Source organism: Sinocyclocheilus rhinocerous, unplaced genomic scaffold, assembly GCF_001515625.1.
Source record: "Sinocyclocheilus rhinocerous isolate Xijiao unplaced genomic scaffold, SAMN03320098_v1.1 scaffold161, whole genome shotgun sequence".
NCBI lineage: Eukaryota > Metazoa > Chordata > Actinopteri > Cypriniformes > Cyprinidae > Sinocyclocheilus > Sinocyclocheilus rhinocerous.
In genome coordinates, this window is record NW_015627226.1 from 490,532 (window position 1) to 508,578 (window position 18,047).

General features: G+C 37.2%; 4 protein-coding genes across 5 annotated transcripts in view; 2 read left to right on the forward strand and 2 right to left on the reverse strand.

The window, feature by feature from the left end:
• Positions 1 to 1,106: 1,106 nt before the first annotated feature.
• On the forward strand, positions 1,107 to 2,144 carry gng5 (guanine nucleotide binding protein (G protein), gamma 5). The gene is made up of 3 exons (XM_016531079.1): positions 1,107 to 1,319; positions 1,789 to 1,940; positions 2,023 to 2,144. Exons 1-2 carry the CDS (start codon positions 1,239 to 1,241, stop codon positions 1,912 to 1,914), a joined length of 207 nt encoding a protein of 68 aa, XP_016386565.1. The 5' UTR covers positions 1,107 to 1,238; the 3' UTR covers positions 1,915 to 1,940; positions 2,023 to 2,144.
• Positions 2,145 to 3,151: 1,007 nt separating this feature from the next.
• On the forward strand, positions 3,152 to 7,241 carry zp3b (zona pellucida glycoprotein 3b). Its single transcript, XM_016531092.1, has 8 exons — positions 3,152 to 3,693; positions 4,164 to 4,279; positions 4,761 to 4,864; positions 4,945 to 5,125; positions 5,390 to 5,507; positions 6,260 to 6,345; positions 6,418 to 6,677; positions 6,765 to 7,241. Exons 1-8 carry the CDS (start codon positions 3,274 to 3,276, stop codon positions 7,046 to 7,048), a joined length of 1,569 nt encoding a protein of 522 aa, XP_016386578.1. The 5' UTR covers positions 3,152 to 3,273; the 3' UTR covers positions 7,049 to 7,241.
• Positions 7,242 to 8,593: 1,352 nt separating this feature from the next.
• On the reverse strand, positions 8,594 to 9,476 carry arl14 (ADP-ribosylation factor-like 14). The gene is given in 3 exon segments (XM_016530777.1): positions 8,594 to 8,870; positions 9,144 to 9,304; positions 9,306 to 9,476. Coding segments are annotated over 3 exon segments (609 nt in total).
• Positions 9,477 to 10,929: 1,453 nt separating this feature from the next.
• The window catches only part of LOC107722109 (protein phosphatase 1L), a 10,164-nt gene continuing 3,046 nt past the window's right edge, over positions 10,930 to 18,047 (reverse strand). Inside the window, exons 2-5 of one of the 2 annotated variants that reach the window (XR_001637777.1) lie at positions 12,575 to 12,749; positions 12,316 to 12,477; positions 11,111 to 12,117; positions 10,930 to 11,076 (exon numbers count right to left, since the gene is read on the reverse strand). Coding sequence is in view for 1 of the 2 variants with exons in the window: in XM_016530338.1 (XP_016385824.1) it covers positions 11,768 to 12,117; positions 12,316 to 12,477; positions 12,575 to 12,749 (687 nt within the window). In the remaining variant the exon portion in view is untranslated. Of the gene's footprint in view, positions 12,118 to 12,315; positions 12,478 to 12,574; positions 12,750 to 18,047 lie in introns of both variants that reach the window. The other variant, XM_016530338.1, reaches the window with a different exon arrangement.

Sequence of the window (18,047 nt, forward strand, 5' to 3'; positions counted from 1 at the left end):
ATGTGGATGTGTGTATATATATATATATATATATATATATATATACACACACACACAACACACACACTTCTTTAATTAAAGAAAAATAACTTGATTAATTTTCACAAAAACATTATCACCCCTAACTGACAGGGGTGAACCCAATATGGATGATCCTATCAATGTCTTTAAATGTGATTATGTAGAAAATAGTTCACAAGTCATGTATGATTGCTTTCTTTTTCATTCCACAGAAAGATCCGACTGATCTTTCGTCCTTTAGTGGCCACCAACCTGAAAAATATATATTTGGTTAGAAGTTGTAAGTCATGCATCAGGTTTAACATTATACCGTATTAATGGTCAGATCCTGATTGTGGATTTTTTAATACAGTGACTATAAGCACACCTTAACAGTCCTTATTCACTATAGAAAGAAAACGACAACCTACCAAACCGTGGCAAAGCACCCAGTCCGATGATTGAGCACCGTAGGATAAAAAAAACATCGTCAGACAAGATCAATTTAGAGCAAAAGTTCAGCAAAAACGGCAATATCGTAATCAGTTGTGCTTTGCAAATAAGACAAACCAATCTAATTAAGACAGCATTCTAGGGCGCATTTTATTGGACTGTCTAGTTTCCATAACAATGCCTGCTTTGTAATACACTTTACAAAATAATGAATATTGAGAAGCAATTCAATATTTGCATAGCATTCTAGTCATACACAGAATCATTAATGGCGAGTGTCAATCATATGATCGATCAGTCTTTTATAACATAAAGAAGCAAAAGCGAGAAAATAGAGATATGAGGTATCACGTGAGCAGTGTAGCTCATATAATCGCCAACAGGTGGCGTATTGGTTGTGAATACGATATAAAAACAAGTTCGATTCCCATTTGTTTTTCCACTAGGTTATGAATATTAATTAGGTTTGCCCAGTACCCTCAACTGATTTGCTGAATGGCTGACGCTGACAAGTAGGCGTTGTACTACGGCTGACCCAATCTTACTACGCTGAAGGCTTATCTTATGAATATTAATTAGGCTACACTGCAGAACTCAAGCGAAAGGTCACTTGTCATGACCTTATTAATATTCATGAGCGAAGCCTTCGCCATAGTAAGTTTCGGAAATACCCGAAGGGAATTGTTTCACTCGTGTAACGTTCCTTCCGGACTGAACCAACCGGAAACCGCCTGCTTATAACTTTTGTCTTCGCTGTTGCAAATCGATTAGAAATATCAAACATCATGTCGGGCTCATCAAACATCGTTGCGATGAAGAAAGTCGTTCAGCAGTTGCGCTTCGAAGCAAACATCAACAGAGTAAAGGTCGGTTTGTTTCTTTTAGTGGTTTAATTTCTGAGGAAACTGAAGCTAGCGAGTTAGCCGCCGGGTTGAGCTTGGGCGTGGACCTGTAGCCCGTTAGCTTTGTTTCAGTGGCTTCTCCGTTGTTTTATTCAAATAATTTAATTTTGTAGTGAAGTAGTGCTAATATCTATTGGACAAACAGAGCATTAAACAGACTCTGAAAAAGACATTTGATCTATGCCTAGCTAGGATGGGTAGTTTATCTAGACCCTCCCTTATTTATATATAAGAAATTTAGGCAAGAAATACAAATTACTCTGATATTGCACTCATTTTCATATATATATATACTTTTTTTTATTATTATTATATAATGTGTGTGTATCTTAGTATCATGTATTTAGCATTTCAGCTGATTGTGTATACGACCCACTTAATATTTCCATTTCCAAGAAATTTGTAAGATGTGAATTTTTTTAATTATATTTAGGTTTCTCAGGCGGCTGCAGAGCTTCAGCAGTTCTGCATTCAGAACGCCCTACAAGATCCTCTGCTGACCGGTGTGTCTTCGAGCACCAACCCCTTCAGGACACAGAAGGTTTGCTCCTTCTTGTGAGGGTCCATGAGGGGCATCTGCCATAGGTAAGGAGTAGTTTAATATCGCATTTGGTTAAAAACTAAACAATACAAAACTGAAACTAACAATTAAAATTGGTCTTCTCAGGCTTTTTCCTGTTCCTGTGACATTTCTGCTGGGAAAAAAGAGAGAAGAAAACCACTGCCATGATGTGTAATTGAAAAATCAGCAGCACAAAGCTGTCGTCTTGCCAGTTAATACCTCATGCCATAAACACAAAAACAAGAACTGAAAGGATTTGCCTCTCTGGCTGCTTTATGTCTGTTATGGTGCATTTTCATTTTAGAAGAAGATTTTTTTTTTTAAGGTCTCAGATTGACTCTCCTTCACAGCCCTCAGATTTCTGTATGAAGACCTCAAACTAAAAAGTCTGCCTTAATGAATGATAAACAACGCTCCAGTTTTGTGGAGGGAAGGCTTTTGTATTTTTGTGTGGCACAGCAGAGGAAACTTAGTAATTTATTGTGCCTTTTTAACATTGTAATCTATTTCTCTATCTTCTCTGCCTTAGACTTTTTATAACCCAAAATAAAACCCATTGATTTCTACATGTCTCTGTTGTTTTTTAATACTGTGATAACTGTAAAGAATTGCTGAGGATATATTAAGAACATAATAACCAGAACAGAAGTTACAGTTTTATCACAGTGACATGAAATTCGATTGTGAACAACATTTTCAATAATAGATCACTATATCAGACAAAATGTGTATGTTATTTCTTTAGGCTTTATTAACTATTCATAATTTACATGGATATATGCCATAAAATGGTTATTGTCAGTTTGCTGCAAGCGGTTAGATTATGTGACATGCTTCACTCCACCTAAATCTATTACATTTTAAGTGTATTTTTGTTGTGTTGAACATTTACAAATGCAGGTTTACGTGGAATATTTGTTTTTAAAAATTTTACTTGTAAAAGTTCATTTATTACACTACATGTGAAGCTCAAAAATGTTAAAAATTAAAAACCGTAAAAATCTAAACCGACTTAAAAATGTCAAATTGAAAGTCATAAACCTAAAATATTGACTATGAATTAAAAGTTAGTTCTTTGTCATCAAAAGTTCTTCAATAATATATTCATATTTTAAATAGCCTGTATCTTGCACAGGTGCAGCAACGTCGTTGCTTCTAAATATTTTCATGAAAGCCAATTGGCCTGAAAGAATAGAAATCAGGTGTATGTGGTTTGGTTGTTTAATTAGGCAGTTAATGCTAGAACAAGAAGCTTTTTTCAGTAATCCGTGTTAAAAATGGCGATCTACGGAGTTTTCCATTTACATGGTCGATAAGCTGGTTTTCTATTTATGATATAATTATTTAGCTGGCAAGATGTGGTTGAGTATCACATTAACATGGTTTATTACTGTCTTTGTTATGACGCCCCTATTCACTGAATGTTATCGTCGCATGTCCCGTCGTACATTCCAACGAGGAGGGTCTTCGGCAAACCAGCAGCTGCTGAACAGTCAGTATCAGGCCGCGATTCCACAAAGTCCGCCTAAAATAAACGACCCCGTTCCACAACGACGTCGGAAAACCGTGTCCGTGTACTGCCATGAAGAAGCGATAGAGGTCGTGATGAACACAGACCTGTTTGCGTCGGGGTTTCCAGTGTATGCTGAGGAGCTGTGGCTGGGGTCCGAATCACTGCTGAACAAAGCGTCTGCAGCATCATGTGGAGCTGCGCAAACCGGGAAATCACAGTTAACCATACTGGCTTATTTCAGAGATTGTGGAACCAAACTATCTGTAAATTCACAAACTATCTTTAAGGGTGGGGGTTTAAGATAGTTTGCTGGTCCAAAAATGGCCACTAACCTGAGTTCTGGTGGTCTTTCGAGTTTTTAGAGGATGTTTGCTTCTTGTCACTTAGTCTGACTGGAAGACTAGTTGGCAACCGGCTTGGCAGGCCTCAAATAACAGGGAACTTCAGAGATTGTGGAACCAAACTATCTGTAAGTTCACAAACTGTCTTTACGGGTGGGGGTTTAAGATAGTTTGCTGGTCCAAAATGGCCACTAACCTGAGTTCTGGTGGTCTTTTGAGTTTTTAGAGGATGTTTGCTTCTTGTCACTTAGTCTGACTGGAAGACTAGTTGGCAACCGGCTTGGCAGGCCTCAAATAACAGGGAACCACTGTTCCTACTGGTAAAATATACTTGTAAACTACTGCTAAATAGTTTGTTACAAACACATGTGGTGTTTAATGTCTTCTCACAGGTAACTGCGGATTCTCTGGTATATTCAAATGTCCTTGTGTACTCCCCTCGACCATCTCCTGATGGTGTACTTTACCAGGAAGGTGCAGTCATACCTGTTCAGTGCCAATACCGCAGGTAAGGTGACAAACCTCACATCTCTTGCCAATGAATTTTAGCTTTAAGGGTGGGGGTTTAAGATAGTTTGCTGGTCCAAAAATGGCCACTAACCTGAGTTCTGGTGGTCTTTCGAGTTTTTAGAGGATGTTTGCTTCTTGTCACTTAGTCTGACTGGAAGACTAGTTGGCAACCGGCTTGGCAGGCCTCAAATAACAGGGAACCACTGTTCCTACTGGTAAAATATACTTGTAAACTACTGCTAAATAGTTTGTTACAAACACATGTGGTGTTTAATGTCTTCTCACAGGTAACTGCGGATTCTCTGGTATATTCAAATGTCCTTGTGTACTCCCCTTGACCATCTCCTGATGGTGTACTTTACCAGGAAGGTGCAGTCATACCTGTTCAGTGCCAATACCGCAGGTAAGGTGACAAACCTCACATCTCTTGCCAATGAATTTTAGCTTTAGGTTTTTTTTTTATTTTTTATCCTCTTAAGGTGGTACAGTGTTGACAGTGCGGCAGTGGCACCCACTTGGATCCCATTTGCATCTACTGCTTCAGCCACAGATTTTCTGGATTTTAGCCTCCGATTGATGAGTGGTATGGTATTCAAATTTGCAGAGTTCTGCTTCAGATCTATCGATCTATCATTATTATTATTATTATTATTGTTTTTAAAGATGACTGGCAGAATGAGAGGGGCTCAAACGTCTATTTTCTTGGGGATGCGATACCACTTCAAGCATCGGTTACCTTGGCCAAACACTCCCCCCTCCTCCTGTTTATTGACTGGTGTGTGGCTACACCAACTTTTGGCTTGGATACTAGTGACATCAAATATTCCTTTGTAGATTATCATGGGTGAGTTTTGTCAGTTCGTCAGACTTGAATTGCTTATTGCATCTAATAGATAAAAACTGGTCCTGAAATTACCAATTTGGTGATGAGTGTAACTGGTCCTGTAGTAAAAATTAATGCGTGCATCTAAAGGGATGTATAAAGTGTTATGCAAGAACTGTTTACTTGTCTTGGCACTGAGAAACACTGTACCGGTCTGTTCGTACATTTGAATTCCGCATTTTGAGCTACTGGAAAGGAAGCTCTAATCCTGTAGACTGCTTTCAGATGTCTTTCAGACAGTAGGAGTTTGTACTCTCGCTCCAAGTTCTTGCCGAGGAGCCAAGGCAACAAATTAAACCTGCTACTGGATGCCTTCAGATTCCACAAGCTGACCAGCAACTTGGTGAGCAGAAGTTAAGATTAATTAATGGATAGTTCACCCAAGAATGACGATTTTCATTCAAAGACTGAAATGCACTATGCGACTTGCACAGAATTTTGCCCTGATTTGCAGTGTGGATGAGTTGGCACTAGTTGCTAAAAGTCCGAGCCAATCTGCAGATATTAACCACTCCGATTTGACAAATTTCACAGAAAATCGTATAGTGTATGATGGACACTGACACTCATTTGCTGTATGTGTACATGTATTCCATCCAGTTTGAGGGTATCAAACATATTTGCTATTTCAAGCTGGTTTTAACACCATTTGTCCTGCATCTCCTAGTAATAAGGTGTCCGTTTCTGCCTGAGATTGTGCTTGGAATGACTTGAAAGTCTGGTTTTGTGTGATCCTCATTTGTTTAGTGCATGATGCCCAGATTTTCTCTGTAACCATTTACAAAGTTGGTAAGTGTATGATACCTAGTGTTTTAAAATCTGTTCAGATTTGAAGTTGAGTAGTGTGTTTAAGCCTTAGCCCTCTCAATTCGTTCCAAACCTGTATGCCCTGTTTGTTAATATGGTCAATTGTTGTTTTGGACCCCAATGACTTTCCTCATATGGATCAAAATCTTTAAAATACCATCACTGTGTTGCATAGAAAGGCATACAGGTTTGGAAAAACATGAAGATAAGTGACAATTTTTGGTTGAAGACAATTTGTCTACCTAGTTAATCTAATTCTGCAGTGCTTCCTGGTTTTATTTGAAATAGGTGTTCATCACATGTTACCTGAAGGCCATCCCTACGGTGTATTCTGTGAGCTCTCAGAATCGAGCATGTTCTTTTATTGATGGAAGGTAATGACGGACTTCATTAACTTTGGTGTCAGTCAATGGCTCTTTATGTAAGAACCACTGTGGACCTTGCAGGTGGCAGTCTGTGGATGGAAATGATGAGGTGTGTAACACCTGTGAGCCGTCCAAACAAGCTGCGGCAGAGCCTAAACCAATCCAGCCTTTCCGCATCACACTAGCCCCTCCCGTCAGGCAGCCTTATTTGGCCCGAAAACCGGGACCTGCTAATTTCTTTCGTGCGAGACCCGTTCAGTCATTAGAACCCTTTAAATCTTTCGTGCAATCAAGGCAGTATGCTTATGGTGGTCTGTCAAAGAGAGGAACCGACGCCAAAGGTTTGCACATTTAATGTTTCATTCTTTTGCCTGCATTTATTTATTCAAGTCATGTGGCACTCCAACAACTTTCTCCCTTTATAACAGACTGGGGTAAGATTGCCACCTTGGGTCCTCTGTTTCTGACCCCAAAGCAAGAAACCACCACCCAATCAACTGGGTTCCCACAATCCGGCCCAGCTGAGGTCTTCTCGGCATCCGTTGCTGAGGAGCCAGAGCTCTTATTCAACTCGACCAAGATGAGTCCCGTGACTGATGAGCTGGAGTTTAAAACCGATCAAGAGACCGGAAGCTTCAGTCCATTAGAGCAGGGCCTGTTCCTTAATGCTTCTCTTTTCAGTTTAGATGAGGGGAGTGGGTTTGAACAATGACCTTCCGCTTAAGAAAAATGAGCTCAAGGAAAAATGGAAACTGACAATGTGACTTTTTCTAAAAATAAAATTTTAGAACATGTCTTGTTCCTTGACATTACTTTAAATTCTGTGGTCAGAAATATGTTCATGCATTAATACATAAATTTCAATTGCTGAAGTTTGTATTTGATTCGGAGAAATAAATTGCACATTCAAGTTCTTTATAAACCTCCTGGCATGCACTGTATTAATAAATATACTCATGAATTATAACTCCAGGTAATATTTGGCGTTTTTTTTTTTTATGGTTCTTTTTTCTGAATTTCTCATTTAGTTTACATAACCTTCTAAAAGTCTAGTTACAAAGTCTGTTTTGCAACAAATGCAAGTAAAAATTGTACGTTAAATAAAAACGTACAAGTTCTTTAGTACTTCAATAGCATATGTTAATAAATATGTTCAATAATTCAAAGTAATACGCTTTTATGGTTCCTTATAACTCAAGTTCCCGTAACAGTTTACATTATTCTAAACAATTAGTATGAACTAGTTGGTTTACGTAACTTTCTGTAAGTGTAGTTAACAGGTTTTGCTGTTTATATGCACTGTAAAAAATAAGTAATTTTAACTAAAATTTTGTAAAAACGCTATGGGAAAAAGTTAATAGGTTAACAGTAATTTCCCATACTATATACAGGGGAAAAACTAAAAGATCTAACCAGACATTTCATATAATTTTACAGTAAAATGCTGTTATTTGTACAGTTTTTAGAAGTAAAAATGAACAAATCGATGTATAATTTACTGTCAAAAACTGTAAACTGATATTCCCAGAATTCCCTGCGTAACACTCCACATTTGAATGTATTTAATTTAAATCATGTTTTGAAATAGTTTTTATCAGTTATGTACATTTGGTCTTTGTTACATCTGTTGTTTAATGAAAGTTTATTGCATTAAGTATCGTCTGTTACCATGATGGTGTTTTGTGTTTGCATGAATGACTCTGTGCACCTTCTATATATTAGTATATACTTCTGCTTGTGGCGAAGCTACTTGTGATGAGCTTTGATTCTTCATGTGGCTTTCTCTTTTACCACCTGCATTATTATGGTGGTTGTCAGTATGTTAAAGGTACAAAACAGATTTTAATAGCAGTGTGCATTGTTGAATTTACTGGTTTACATTCAAATGTTCTTGTTTGTAAATCAATTTTATACTGTAAAATGTACCGTTTTGGGCCGTAAATGTGTTTACAGTTTTTCTGTATTTTTTGCAAAATTATTCTGGCAACCACAGCTGCCAAAATTATTTTGTAAAAACTACATAATTTTTTTTTACAGTGTGGGCATTTATTTCTTTATAGACTTTAAAGATTTTTATTATTCTAAACGGTCTTGGTTACTATATTAATGAATTTATGAATAAGTCCAGTAATTTTCAGTAGCGTGCATGGTTTAACATTTTTCATTCAGTTCACATGTTATGAATTATCTTAACTATATTTAGTAGCATTGTGTACTTAACCTTCCATAAAAAGTGGTTAATAAGTTACCATGTGGGCTATTTCTTTAATGACATAACCGATTTTGATCTTATATACTTCACGGTCTCTTTGATGTTATTGTCCTCAGGTGTCATTTTCACCAGGTGTGCCACTCGTCTAAAGCCGTCCACCAGACCTGCTCCAGTCAGCGCCGAACACGGCTGAATGAACCAGTCTCGGTCACTGCAACTCTTTATCAGGTTAAACTGCTCTGTGATCTCTGTTACCATTGCAGCTCCTACAATATCTTGCTTGTTGGCAAGAACCACCACCGGGAGTCCCCTGAGGTGGTCACTCTTTAAAGGGGTCATATGATGCTTTTTTAAAGATCATTATTTTGTGTATTTGGTGTAACAGAATATGTTGACATGCTTTAATGTTCAAAAAACACATTCTTTTTCAAATACTGTACATTATTGTAGGTCCTCTATGCCCCGCCTCTCTCAAACACTTCGTTTTCTACAAAGTCTGAGACTTTAGTCTTTGCAACTTCAGGGATCTTATCTATGCACAATCAGCTTGTAACACTCCAAAGAGAAAGGAAAACTTGAAATCGCATCATATGACCCCTTTAAGGTCTGTTCCAGCACGCTCTTGGCCTCGTCCAGACGCTTAATATCAGAAGAGTCCACGACGAACACAATTCCAGCTGTGTCTTGGTAAAAATTCCTCCAGTGCGCTCGCATCTTAATCTGCCCTCCAACGTCCCATATGGTCAGCGTGATTTTTGTCCCTGTTCTTCTTCGCTTCAATCATTTCAACATTGAATCCAACTGTAGGAACCGTGTGGAAGTCCTCATTGTACTTCAGTTTGTAAAGAAGTGTTGATTTTCCAGCTCCGTCGAGCCCTAGGAGGAGGATTTGTGCTTCAGGTTTGTGCCTGGATCCTGAATGGCCCATTGTATATGTCAGATGTTCACAAACACCAAAGCTTCTCACGGTGTTCTCTCAACAAATGTGAGTTTACTTAAGATGGTGTCTGCATTACTCTGTGATTTATTATATCTTGCTTATCTACATAGTGCTGTATGATTAATGGGTCAAAGTATCACAGGACACCTCCCAAATGATATGCTAAAAATGCCTGGAACGGAGTCCTGCTCTCTCTCGTGTCTTAAATATTGTACACATTTAAATAAAATATCCCATGATTAAATAAAATTAAAATCTCTTTCATGGATTCTCAAGTCACATGGCAAAAATCTCATCACATAAATCCAGTAGCCCCTCACTGCAGAACACAAGATCCAGGGGGCGTGGTTGGATCCACATCTAGGGGGTGGAGATTGGTAGGTTTAGGGGTGGAGATGGGTGGGTTTAGGGACCAGGGGGTGGAGACGGGTAGGTTTAGGTATATGTAAGGTGGGAGGAGTTGGATCTGGATCCACGCCCCCTGGATCTTGAGTTCTGCAGTGAGGACCATCTCCATAAATACAGAGTTCTGGCATGAAACTGTAGATGGCGCAGTCCGATAGGTCTAACTCAATCTGACCTAATGACATCATTATCACATGGCACAGCTGATTGGTTCTCTCCTGTATCGGTAGCCAGTGAGCTCGCTGCTCAACATTCAAATATATGACTAGGGCTTGCTTCAGAAACCCTCCACCTTCCCCAGCTCCACCTGTATAGATCTGCTACGAGGTGATTCATGTATGCTATACGGGGGTTATTTCATGTATGTTATATTTGCAGCAGCAATATTTCTTACATGCTCACAGCAGCATGTTGTGGATGTATTGGCAGTAGCAAGTCTCATACTTGGTCCCAAGTCCCAAGTCCCAAGTCCCAAGTCCCAAACTGCTCAGGCTGGTTTTAGAGGAGATCTAAAGAGACTTAGAGGCTGTTTCAGGTGGTCACACACCAGTTTAAACTGTAAGACCAGCAAAACCAGCGTAGGTTTTCCCCCGGCCTGCAATTGTTTGATCAAAAATACAGAATATTTTGAAATATAATTACAAATTAAAATAACACTTTTCTTTTTAATATATTTTAAAATGTAATTTATTCATGTGATGCAAAGTTGAATTTTTAGCATCATTACTCCAGTCTTCAGTGTCACCTTCAGAAATCATTCTAATATGCTGATTATATGTTGAAAACAGTGGTGCTGCTTAATATTTTTGTGTAAACCATTTTTTTTTAGCATAGAATAGAAATTTAAAAATTTCAAAATGCTGTCACTTTTGATCAATTTAATGTGTCCCTGTTGAATTCTTAAAATAAATTAATAATTAAATCAATCAATCATACTGAGCCCAAATTTGAGTGGCAGGATATACATGTATATTCAAAATCTTAAAAAAAAAAAAATTTTTTTTAGAGAGAACAAAGACAAGCAAGTTTTGACTTGTTAGGTTTATTTATCACTTTAATCTCCCACATACATTTCACACAGTGCAAGCATTTAAACCTTTGTGTAGATTGGGGCTGGTGCCATTTTTTTTCTGTAAAATAGGAGGAAAGTTGGAGGACTGTTTGCCAGTATTAATTCAACAGTCTTCACAAAATAATTACATACAGCAACATTCTACCTTCAATCTGGCCACTTTTGCATTCATATAACCATTAAAACCTTGGCTTAAATGAGCAGGAATGACTAGAATGAATAGGACATTACCTATTATGGAGTTTAATCAAAGTGTAACATTCTTAATCTAGCACAACCTTATTCCACCCTCATTTAAACTAACTAATGAGCAGCACCAGTGTAAATTGGCATTAATGCCTTGAACTGATATGAATGAATCATGCACATCCAAATTCAAGAGCTGGTTATGGTTTCATCATCTTCTTAATTGAAAAAAAAAAGAAACATGATATTTATGCATGTGCATCTTCAAGGCAATAAATGTCCTTCTACCATTTCTGCCAATTGCTGTTTCACAAATAATATTGCTCTGAATAAGGAAGGTCAGGATACATCTTTACAGTTTAAGGAATTGAAAAAGGAGTAATTACAAAATAATTTTCCATAAAGTGTCCATTTGGCACACACCAAAAAAAAAAAAAATTACAATAAATCTGGGAATGCACGTGTTTACACGTGTGTCTGTACAGTTTATTGTAATTGTGAGAGAAAAAAATGTTTGTCTCATATTACACCATCTAGCGTCTTGCAATATGCATTAATGGAAAGACAACGGAGGCTGTTTATTGATCGGTTGAGGCTGTTTATTAGTTGAGTCCAACTACTCTCCAGTTTTGCTCCCAGAGCTGCTCTTGAACTTCACCACCATGACAGTGATGTTGTCGGGACAGCCGCGGTAGAAAGACTGCAGCACAATGCTCTTGGCGCCAAAGTGCGGCTCATCCAAGCGTTCCCGCACAAAGCGTACGGCCTCCTCGTTGCTGAACGCGTCCCACAGGCCGTCGGAGGCTAGGATCATGAACTCCGGCTGGAGCTTGTCCAGGTCAAAGGTCAAGATATCTGGGTCTGGGATGACCACATTCAAGTTCTTGAGAGGGTAGTCACCGAGTGAGCGCGACATGGCGAGGATGCCTTGCACACGCCAAGAACCGTTGAAACTGATGAAGCCACCTGACCGATGAGATCACAGAGACATGTTATATTCACATAGTGCAGTCACAGTGAGGTGATCTGGAACTGTCAGAAAGCCAACACATCTTCAAAAATGATCACAGTCCTACAGCAGTCTTTATAACTGTTTTAAGCTAAAAAGTTGAATTATGTCCATTAACTAACCAATAGTTATTATTATTATTCACTCAAACTCACCTGCTCTCTTGATCCTCTTGCGCTCTTTCAGCTGGTAAGGCTTGTGATCATGTGACAAGGCCACAGCGTTGCCGTCCTTGTCGCAGAGAACGCCGCGAGAGTCTCCGACATTTGCCACAGTCAGTTCACGGTCTGACAACAAGGCTATCAAACACGTCGTGCCTGAAACCAAAAGAGGGATTCAGTATTGTTTACGGTTTCCAGTCAGCAAAAGCCCATGGATAAGATCAACCTCAGACACAGGCTCATCCCTGCTCACCTGCTTCATCATGGCTGGCAGAGAACTTCTCCACCATGTCCCGGTCCACAGCCAGAATGCGCTGCTCTAGGATGGCGGGATAGGACAGAGGGCTGTCTTTCTTTTCCCGCTCATAGGCCTGCAGCTGTTGTTTCAGAGCCTCGGGTAGGTGGGCCTTCACATAATCAGCGGCTGCCTGCGAGAAACAGCAAAAACAATGAGGAACTCGCTGTTCCTGTCACAAAAGAGCTCACTTCAGCATTTATAATTGATATTCATGAAGTTCAAAAACTTTAATAATGTGGAAAACTTTGACTTTTAACAATCCTTAAATAGAGTCTTTTAATGCCATCTAATGATTCTGGTTCTAAATATTACTGACAAGATTTATTGTTATATGAACTATTGTTACACTGTGACAATTTTTCTGCAAGTCATGGTAAAAAATATGTGACCCTGGAGCACAAAACCAGTCATAAGTGGCACGGGTATATTTGTAGCAATAGTCAACAATACATTTTATGGGTCAAAATTATAAATTTTTCTTTTATGCCAAAAATCATTAGGATATTAACCCCTTAACTGTCACCCCCCATTTTTAAAAAAAATACGCATTAAAGTGCACTATCCAAACTTAACTTAATTTTCAAAAAATTTAAATATCAAAAAGTTATAGAAGTTTAAATTTACTGTAAAGAAAATGCACTGTACGATTTGTATTATATTTGATATAAAATAAATATTTTACACAAGTTTTACTCTAAAATTGCTAAAAAAGTAAAGCCTTATCTCTAAATAAGTTATGTTCCAAATTTGAAGTTGATATGAAAAAAATTGAGGTTTCTGTGAGATTTTATTTAGGGCGTTATACCACAAACAGCCACCGGGCTTCATCAAAACTTCATTGAATTGTTTTTGATGCATTTTTCTGTCACAGATGTCTAGATTTCTCTGTCAATATTACTTCTATCACAAAATAAGGGTATGTAATACTACTCTAAGGTACTAATATGTATCTATTAGGGGTAAAAAAGGTACAAATATGTCCTTTTAAGGATACTGCTCTAGGGACAAGCTGTTGTACCCCAAAAGGTACAATTTTAAACCCCTTTTTTTCCTGTGTGTATGAGTCATTATTTTGTGCTCAGAAAAATACAAATTAATCACATTCTAATGTACGAAAAAATTAAGGCTGTGTTAAACATTTATCGTTTTGATACTTGAAACCACCTTTTTCGTCTTTGAAAAAGGGGTTTTTTCAAATGTGCATTTATATACACCCCCACATAACACAAAACAAGGGAATCATTGCAAAACAGAATGCAGCACAATAACCATCTTGTTTTCATAATTATTGGGAGCCAAAAACGTAACTGAAAATACGTTCACTGCCCAGCCCTAACCATAATGATCACGCATTTTACTTTTACGTTTTTAAAATTCCCATTAGTTCTTAAAGGGGTCATATGATGCGATTTCAATTTTTCCTTTCTCTTTGGAGTGTTACAAGCTCTTGGTGCATAAAGAAGATCTGTAAAGTTGCAAAAATTATTTGTCTCAAATCCAAAGAGATATTCTTTATAAAAGTTAAGAGTCAACCACGCCTACCTAAAACGGCTCGTTCTAACACACCCCACATGTCTACGTCACGATGTGAGAAGATTTGCATAACGCCGCCCAAACGTTCACGCAAAGAAAGAAGGCGTAACTTTTATTCTCGCTGTAGTATTGTTGCCGCCGCCGCCATGTCGTGAAGACTACTTTGTTTGGCCTTCCAAAAGAGGACGATATCCGCTTCGTCATGCCTAGAGCTGATCCGTGCTGGTCGCTGAGGAAATACATAAACTTGTTCCAGAACACTTCAACCCAAATATTCAGATGTGTGCAGCACATTTTATGGAGGACCGTTGCTGGCCAATCACAGCACACCTTGCTTTTTCAGACCGATGAGCTTTGTAAAAATCGACGTGTTTCAGAAAGGTGGGGCATAGAGGAGAAACAATAATGTACAGTATGTGGAAAATAATGTGTTTTTTGAACCTTAAACCGCATAAACACATTTCATTACACCAAATACACAAAATAATGTTCTTTTTAGCAGCATCATATGACCCCTTTAATGGTGATTCTCATTAGATTCTCAGTAATGCATTACTGCAACAGAGTGATTTTTATATTTAAGTCGGCATAAATTAAAGGCAGTACAACAAATACTACAATACACTATTTAAACTATATATTTCGTTCTCATTACATTAATGATAATAGGATTTTATTTGACTGATAATAGGATTTCCATTCTGGAAATGTGAATTTGAGGAAAATCTGCAAAATTGTCATGAAATTAATGTCACTTCATTTTCATGATAAAAAATATCATTCCTTTTTTGATTTGGGGTGAAATATGACACAGGAATGTTATTGATGATATTCACCCACATAGTAAAAACACCGAAATTCCATAAATAAATAAATACATAGATTGATTGACTGATAAAGGGTTTACTCAATTCAGTTAGTCCACCCAAAAATGAAAACTGTCATCATTTATTCACCCTCGTGTTGTTCCAAACACGGTTTTCTTTCTTCTGCAGAATTTTTTTTGTTGTCCATGCAGTAGAAGACTGGATAAAGAATGGTTTATCTTTTTCTGTGTCCAGCAGAAGCAAGTAAGTCATACAGGTATGGAGTGAGTAAATGATGGCAGAATGTTCATTTTTGGGTGAACTGTCCCTTTAAAAGAGGCCTAAGAGCTCTAGCCAGATGCAGTTTGCAGCAGAATACAGATGAAGGGACAGAAAGTCTCTAGAGAGCGAGAGCCCTTTCCAAACACTGCCAGATCACCAAAACATATCGAGTCAAAGAGCGTGATTTCATTCCCTAACTCTGCTTCCCCATTATCAGTCAGGATGGTTTGGATTCTTTTCAACGGCTCACACTACAGCCTTGTGCGTTTTCAACTTTAAGCCTTTGCCAGTCACTCAGCAGTGCCACGCTGTAAATACAATGATGAAACCAGAGAAGCAAACATAATACCTGTCTGCCAAGAGAACGCTGCAGTCTCTTTCGAAGCCACTTCCCGGACAACAGTGAGTTGCTGCTTTTCAGAAAAGACACGGCGGAGCCTCCTGATGAAGCCGATGCATTATTTACGCAGAAGCAGCAGAGCACTTACAGAATAAGCAGATATAGCTCCGGGTCACTTTGCACACGGCAGTGATTTTAAACCTGCAAATAGCACAGAGTCGAGCCTTTCAAAGCTTAGATCAGAGATTGGGGAGTTGCTGAATTCTGCGTCCAGAGTCCAGACTATAAGTACAAACTCATTATCTAAAAAAATTGTCCGCTTAACTTGAATGTAGTTAGCTACCATTTTAAAAGAGTAAAGTAGCTTCCTCAACACTACCAATATTAGCCGACAACAATTACGGTCATCGTTATATTGTGCGTCTGACAATAGCACGGTTTGCAAAGCTGTACTTCTCTGAAGGCGTCACAATCTGAATTGTTCAAAGTATGTTTATCATTGTGTCTCAGGGACAAAGACAGTGGGGTGGTGGTGACCCTCAGCGACCTCTATCCACTCAAGACCCTCCCACTGCAAACACACTACAGTCATGCATCCATGTGACTTCATTCACACACCAACACAATGAGGGCTTTATTACTGCTTATAAGCACCTCTGTTCAAACATATCGCTGTATTCCTGTGAATTCCTGTGAATGTGTATTCCTATCAGTTCATTCCCGTGAATCTCATGAAAAATCTAAATGAATTATATTTGGTAAAAAAAAAAAAAAGACCATTAAGATTTTTTGCATTGTGGCATAATTTTAATGACTATTCAGCATATTTTCCACCCCAATTCTCATTACCACAATGTTAAATATATATATATATATATTAGTGCTGTCAAACTATTAATTGCGATTAATCGCATTCAAAATAAAAGTTTTTGTTTACATAATACAGTATATGTGTGTATTGTGTATATTTATTATGTATATATAAATACACACATACACAGCATATATTTTGAAAATATTTACATGTATATATTTGTATTCAATTTATATCATATATCAATATATTTACTATATAAACGTAACATATTTTTCTTAAATGTATATATGCATGCGTGTGTATTTATATATACATAATAAATATACACAGTACACACACATATATTATGTAAACAAAAACTTTTATTTTGGATGCGATTAATCGCGATTAATCGTTTGACAGCACTAATATATATATATATATATATATATATATATATATAAAACATTTAAACAAATTAATAAAGGTATTGCAGTGTTTATTATTGCATTGCATTTGCATATTGTTATCAAAATGTCACAATGCAAAATAAATAAAGAAATAAACTTACAAAAGATACATCATCAAATTATTACTGTCCATAAATGTAGGGTCAGTACAATTCTTTTAAACAATTTATACTTTTATTCAGCAAGGATGCGAATAAAATTGATCAAAAGTGTCAGTAAATATTATATATAGTAAATGTATAATGTTATAAAAACATTTTATTTAAAATAAAAGCAACTGTTTTCAACATTGATAATAATAGTACATGTTTCTTGAGCAGCAAATCAGCATATTAGACTGATTTCTGAAGGTGACACTGAAGACTGGAGTAATGATGCTGAAAATTCAGCTTTTGTATCACAGGAATAAATTACACCTTAACATATATTAAAATAGAAAAGTTATTTTAAATAGTAATAATATTTCACAATATTACTGTTTTTACTGTATTTCTGTTCAAATAAATGCAGTCTTGGTGAGCACATGAGACTTCTTTCAAAAACATAAAAAAAATCTTACTGACCCCAAATTTTGAACATTTTTTGTAGGTTTCATTTTCTATGTTCAAAATACTCCCCCCATGATTTTGGGGTGAAATGTGCTGTGGTCATGTCTTAAAGGGATTCACCCATTCAGAGCATTTAGAATCAGATTTAAAGATGAAAGACTACATAGTATTTCATACATAAGCTCACAACACTCACACTTTCATACCAGCATCGCTAATTAAAAGCTCAATTTACCAGGCCTAATTCAAGATTACAATAACGAGAAAACCAGACCACCGGGGAATAGAGGAAGAGCAACGGATGCGTAAGACAAGCGTTGATTAGGCCAACTGTGCTAGTCATTGTTAGCGGGAGCTCTCTTCATTAGCAGACACCACAGGGCAAAAGATGATGAAACACAAGCCTGTCTGAACTCCAGACCTAGTTTTTACTTGTGACATATTAAATCATAAATAAATAATAAATAAAAATAAACATTTTTTTTTTTTCAGGATTCTTTTAAAAATAGAAAGGTCAAAAGATCAGCATTTAATTGAAATACAAATTTGTGTAATAATGTAAAAGTCTTTATTGTCACATTTGATCAATTTAATCATTGCTGAATTCAAATAATAATTAAATATTATAAAATATAATATATATTTATAATATA

Bases quoted from the DNA above. Each gene is read 5' to 3' on its own strand.
- zp3b (XM_016531092.1), top strand. From the start codon at position 3,274: ATGTGGTTGAGTATCACATTAACATGGTTTATTACTGTCTTTGTTATG. The intron at 4,280-4,760 runs GTAAGGTGACAA...TATCCTCTTAAG, and splicing joins GTTCAGTGCCAATACCGCAG to GTGGTACAGTGTTGACAGTG. The intron at 4,865-4,944 runs GTATGGTATTCA...TTGTTTTTAAAG, and splicing joins TAGCCTCCGATTGATGAGTG to ATGACTGGCAGAATGAGAGG.
- gng5 (XM_016531079.1), top strand. From the start codon at position 1,239: ATGTCGGGCTCATCAAACATCGTTGCGATGAAGAAAGTCGTTCAGCAG. The intron at 1,320-1,788 runs GTCGGTTTGTTT...AATTATATTTAG, and splicing joins CAAACATCAACAGAGTAAAG to GTTTCTCAGGCGGCTGCAGA.